At 45.5% G+C, this 6,000-nt stretch overlaps 1 protein-coding gene across 6 annotated transcripts in view; it reads right to left on the reverse strand.

The window, feature by feature from the left end:
* LOC101671308 (ATP-binding cassette sub-family C member 2-like) overlaps window positions 1-5,540 on the reverse strand; it is a 90,174-nt gene extending 84,634 nt beyond the window's left edge. For 5 of the 6 annotated variants that reach the window (XM_045088205.1, XM_045088206.1, XM_045088204.1 and 2 more), the window contains exon 1: window positions 5,303-5,540. In XM_045088205.1, the coding sequence (XP_044944140.1) occupies window positions 5,303-5,374 (72 nt within the window). In that variant the 5' untranslated portion in view covers window positions 5,375-5,540. Of the gene's footprint in view, window positions 1-4,646; window positions 4,779-5,302 lie in introns of all 6 variants that reach the window. The other variant, XM_045088203.1, reaches the window with a different exon arrangement.
* Window positions 5,541-6,000: the final 460 nt, after the last annotated feature.

Genomic DNA, 6,000 nt, shown 5'->3' on the forward strand with positions numbered 1-6,000 from the left:
CTAAATTAAAGAAGTTTTGTCTCATTTTCTAAAAATATAAAAATAAGAGAGTATAATAGGCATTTGGCTCACTTCTGTGTGCTTAAATTACATATTTTAGGATAAAGGTATAAATACATAAACATCTATTTATCACAATTACATATTATTTTGGGAGTTTGTAACATTACCTGAAAATTCTTTCTGTTCACCTGGTGAGTTCAACAAAAAGAAGGGCTTAAAAAGAAGGCCTCAAAAGTAAACATTTTATGTTTTTAGAGTCGAAACCAATGCCTGTATTTTAAAAAGTGAGAACTGATCACTACAGTAAAGTTCATTTTTTAGAAACTGTCCCATATTTGACAATTTCAGCACCGATCCTCTCTAATCCAGTTCTGATTTCATACATAAAATATTAACTATGTTTTGAAAAATTATTGTCCTAGAAGGAATGTGTACAACAAAATTCCATTCTATACAGCAAAATGTCCTGAGTAGGGAGCAGAAAACATTATTCACTCCATATCTGTTCCCTGAGTTACAGCAAATGATATACTACAAATAATTTACTCAATTGCTATCTGTCCTTGTATTATTGTTGCAAAGAGTAAATGAAATGACAGATGTAAAACCGGGGCCTCAAATAACCACTCATACATGTGAACTCTAATGTGATCATCACTACTATTACCAAACATATTATTTGGAAAATAAGTGCACATATTGTGGAAAATGTTTTGAAAGTTCTTGAATTAACCCACAAGTCACGATTTTATTTCACAGAGAGTTGCCAATCTGATAATTTACCACCAATGTGAAGATCTGATTCACCCCCAAAACATGTGTATTTCTGTGGCAGACTGCAAATGGCTACAAATCCTTAGCAGCTTTTACCATCAAGAGGTAAACTCTATTCTCCACTCCCTGGCAGACTGCCACAAATGGCTACAAATCCTTAGCAGCTTTTACCATCAAGAGGTAAACTCTATTCTCCACTCCCTGAACAATTTTGATCATGAAAATGCCATGAGTGACACCAAGAGAGCTCCAATTCTAAGCCTTGAGAGGCTTGCTGTGCTCAGAACCCTGAGCGTCACCATGTGTGCCTGATCCCAAGCTGACCTGCTAGAGGATGAGAGACCCCACAGAAAAGACATGATGTGCTCATATGACAATCTTTCATCCTGGCTTGGAAAGAGCCAGACACATGAGTAAATTAGTCCTAGATGATCCTGTCACCAGCCAGCTTTCCAGTGGACTATGGTGCCTAAAAGAGTTCAGCAGAGACCAGCAAAGCTGACCCAAACCAGGTCATGACCCAACTGATCCAAAGACTCAGGAGCTAAGTAAAAAAAGTGGTTGTTTTCAGTACCACATCTAGCAAAGCTACTAGAGAGGGTTATTTTAACAGTCCCAAACCTCAGTATTTGACTTAACATTCCCTCTAGGCCCCTTTTCCCGAATGAAAGCATCTCATAGGAGGCCCTTTGAGTCCTTTGGTAAATAGCCTCCTTAGATGTGGGCCAGGCATCTTACACTGAACTTATCACAATAAATTTCAGATTTACCTCCCAGAAAAAAATTACAGTGGACAGGTAAAATATCTGGTGAAGGGAATATGCCTTATCAAGCTCCAAGAACACACAAATGACTTTTCAATAAATACTGAATTTTTAGCATGGGTCTCACTGAGTTCATTACTGATACTTTGCTACAGAGTAACTTCTGTGTAGAAAAACAAACAGGACAATTCTAAGAGTATCTTTCAGTGTTCTAATGTACTCCGATCTTCTCCATTAAACATTTCTCAGTCCTTCTAACTCACTATTTTCACTGTGACAGCACTTCTGGTCTGCAGATCTAACTGACCTCAAATGTTTCCCATTTCCCTTGTTGCCCTAAACCCACTACAGGCCTTTGTTTCCTAAGCCTGCTTCTTTTCTGTGGTACTTTTTTTTAACCACTGAGTGTATAGCAGGAATCCCATAAACCCCCCTTTACCATTGCCGACTTAAGGACGATTTTCATGTGAATGGAGGTCCTGTTATTTCTGGGTTTTGACAGAGAAGGAGGAGGAGGAATTTTGGGCCATGAGACCACAGCATAGCCAGGGTCCAGGATTAGTGAAGTGTTTTGCTTTCAGTCTTCCTTGGGTTCAACCTTGAGATGTGGTCCCAGGACGAAATGATTTGTGTGACTACTGCATCTCACAATAGCTCGTGACCCCTAACTTCAGGAGCTTCCTTTGTGGGCACTGGACAGAGTTCTGGGATTGGTGGAGGAAGTTAGGGGAAGTGAAGGACAGCCTCATGGAGAAGGGAAAACACCCAGAAATCAAAAATTTATGTTTCTTAATCACTTAGTATGTGCCGGATTCTGTACAAAGTATATTACCTCATTCAATACAACATGTCTTTGTGGGGTGACCGGGTGGCTTAGTCGGTAAAGCACTGCCTTTGGCTCAGGTCCCGGGATCAAGCCTCATCAGGATCCCAGCTCAGTGGGGAACCTGCTTCTCCCTCTGCCTCTCCCCCCTGCTCATGCCTGCTGCCTCTCTCTCTCCTCTCAAATAAAATCTTTTTTAAAATGTGTATATAACATGTCTTTGTGGTGAAACTATTTTTGTCAACCCCATTTTACAGGAGAGGAAACTAAGGCCCAGAGTTTAAGAAACTTAAGGAAGTTCGAGAGATTGGATCTAATGCAGTTAGCCCATTCCATCTTCCAGTCATAATTCCACACTCTCAACTCTGTAACAGGCTGCTGCTACTTAGAGATACCTTTCCTCCTGTCCACATCCTTCTACTTCACTTCTGGCTAATTCTCACTTGTACTTTCATCCTATTTAAGATCCATTGCCTTTGGAAAGGGAAAAGATTTATTGCTTTTGGTAATTCCTTTCCACCCAATCCCAGCCTTCAAGGCTTATATTCTTGTTCTGGGTTACCACAGCAATCTCAACATATTCCTCAGGGAGGATTTAAAGGGGCTCTTCACAGCTGTCTTTACTGAATTTACCCTCCTTCTTTCCTGACTATGGAATCCTTTCCTGACAGGTGCTTCTCTCTTGCTAGATTTAGTTCTTCCAGAAGACAGAAAACTATATTTGATTTACCTTTATATTTTCAGTTTTAGCCTAGAGCCTAGCTAAACCTATTTTTTTTTAATTTTTATTTATTTACTTGACAGACAGAGATCACAGGCAGGCAGAGAGGGAGTCAGAGAGAGGAGGAAGCAGGCTCCCTGCCGAGCAGAGAGCCCAATGCGGGGCTCGATCCCAGGACCCTGGGATCATGACCTGAGCCGAAGGCAGAGGCTTTAACCCACTGAGCCACCCAGGCGCCCCGCTAAACCTATTTTGCAGGGGAATGAATGAATGGCTGCCCACCAATCACAAGTATTTATTAGTATTCTAATCATAAGTCACTGTGCCAGGGCTAGAAACTACCAGAGAGTCATGTTCTTAGATTATAAGTAGAGGGGATTTCTGTCTGAGATCTATTATGTCAAAACATAAGGTCTCAGCAATGAAAGGTAATCATATAAGGTCTTCCATAGGCTTTGAAGCCATCAACTCTTTCTTTTTTTTTTTAATTTGGCATCACAGAGATACCAAAAAGAAAATGCAATTAAAAACTAGTATTTTCAGGGGCGCCTGGGTGGCTCAGTGGGTTAAGCTGCTGCCTTTGGCTCAGGTCATGATCTCAGAGTCCTGGGATCGAGTCCCGCATCGGGCTCTCTGCTGAGCAGAGAGCCTGCTTCCCTCTCTCTCTCTCTGCCTGCCTCTCCATCTACTTGTGATTTCTCTCTGTCAAATAAATAAATAAAATCTTAAAAAAAAAAAAAAAACTAGTATTTTCAGGGCGCCTGAGTGGCTCAGTGGGTTAAAGCCTCTGCCTTTGGCTGGAGTCATAATCTCAAGGTCTTGGGATCGAGCCCTGGATCGGCCCCTCCATTCAGCCGGGAGCCTGCTTCTCCCCACCCCCCTGCCTGCCTCTCTGCCTACGTGTGATCTGTCTGTCAAGTAAATAAATAAATAAAATCTTTAAAAAAATAAAATAAAACTAGTATTTTCAATCCTGTATAAGTGGATAGCTAGCCAGGTTGAATTAATAATCAAGTATATAAATAATGTTGAAATCCTACAGGAAGAACTGCAATTTTGGGTGAGAAATTTGTTTGAGTTTTATAATTTTCCACCCTACAAGTTTGTGATTCAGTGCCTTTGGCGGCCACCTCTGTAGTTGTACCAATGATATTAAACCCGTTTCTCTGCTTAAGCCTGCCATCTCTCTTATAAAGTTAAAAAAAAAGAAAAAAGAAAAAAAGAAAGAAAGAAAGAAAAGAAGAGAAAGAGAGGAAGAAAGAGGGAAAGAAAGCGGGAAAGAAAGAAAGAAAAAAAAAAAAAGGAATACTGTCCTGGTGGAGCTTTTTCACATTTTCAAAGGATTTATTCAGCATCTATATTTTATCGACTTTACATATAATTTGCTTTACTTTTAAAGACATTTATAGTTTCATTTTATAGGTACTTAGAAGAATGCTGTCATATTTATTTGACACTTGGAGTCACCTACAAGAACGAGGATTAAAGTAAGTTCCCTTGAACCTGATTTTTTTTTTTTTTTTTTTTTTTTTGTCCTTTTTAGAATTACAGAGCTACTTACAGAAGGGTCTATTTCTAAGGCTTTGTCTCCTGGTGAAAAGCAAAGCCAGTGGAACTTGGGTTAGGGACAGTGCTGGAACACACCGCGGCAGGGATCGTCGCCCGGTACGACTGTCCCGGCATGTGACTTCCCCTGCGGAAGAAGCACGTGTCGTCACGAGGGCAGAGCAAGGCACCGTCAAGGGCCCGCAGTTTCTGGACTGCCCCGTCTCGTCTCCCAACACCCCGGGGTTAACACCTGTCGGTCCTCGGGGTTACTGATCCCGCATCGCCCCCGCGGTGCCGGCGGGTTCTGCCACCGCCCGTGGAGCGCCACCCCAGCCTCTCCGCCTTCGGTGACGCCAGGGCCATGCACGCTCTTCTCACGCGCTCGTTTCTGGTGACCGGGCAGTTGTCCCCTCTTCAAAGAGGCCCCTTTCTCCTCCCGCCGCCACCTGGACGGAGATCTGGACGGCTCCGATCTCCCAGAGTCCCGGGGACCGGCGTCAGCTCCCCCGACTGCGCGCGCGTCCGTCCGTCTCTGTGGGTGGCGACTGCTGCGAACACGCGGCTCGAAGCCATCCGTGCCCCGGGCCGCGTGCCAACGGGCGGCCTCCGTCTCCCCACCCGCAGCGGCGACGAGCGCCCGCCTCTCCCTCCGGGACCAACGAGCAGTACCTGCGCCTCGGGCCCCGCGGGGACCCGCTCGTAGCCGCTGCCGGCGCCCCACCTCCGCGGGCAGGAAAACATGGTGCGCGGGCGCCCGGCGACGGGAGGCGGAGGGAGGCACCGAGGCGCGGGGTCCGTCGCCGCGGCGCCCCGAAGTGGGCAGGACGCGCGCACTCGGCCAGACCTAGTTGGCAGCCGCCCCGCCCCGAGCCGGCCCTTCCGGCGGGCGCGCCCTGGGTGGGGCGGGGGCGGGCGGATCCGCGCGGGGCCGGGACGAGGTGGGGCGGGGGGGAGGGGGGAGCTGGGGGAGGGTTAGGGGGTGAGGGGTCGGGCGGAGAGGGGATGCGGGGAAGGGGAGGAAGGTGCAAAGGCGGGACCTTCTGTAGAGTACGAAGATCTCTGCGGCTGGGGCAGTTTGCACTTGACCCCGTAGCTCTCCAAGCCTCGATTTGCAGGACTGCGCTGCTAGGAAAATGTTTCTTTACGATCGAAGCACGAAGCGCGTGTCTCCCGGATGTTTGTCAATAGCGTATTACAGCGGTCCCGGACCGAAAACTGTTAAGGACAACAGGTGGCAGTAGAACTTTATGGAGCGAATTTCATTGCGATGACTTTAAAATTAGAAACAAAGGAAATACTCCCCTTATTAGAAAACCATGGCAGTATATGAAATCTAAATTTTACTCTTCAAATTAATTATAAAGCAA

This window comes from Mustela putorius, unplaced genomic scaffold (assembly GCF_011764305.1).
Source record: "Mustela putorius furo isolate JIRA1106 unplaced genomic scaffold, ASM1176430v1.1 tig00003834_pilon_pilon_pilon, whole genome shotgun sequence".
NCBI lineage: Eukaryota > Metazoa > Chordata > Mammalia > Carnivora > Mustelidae > Mustela > Mustela putorius.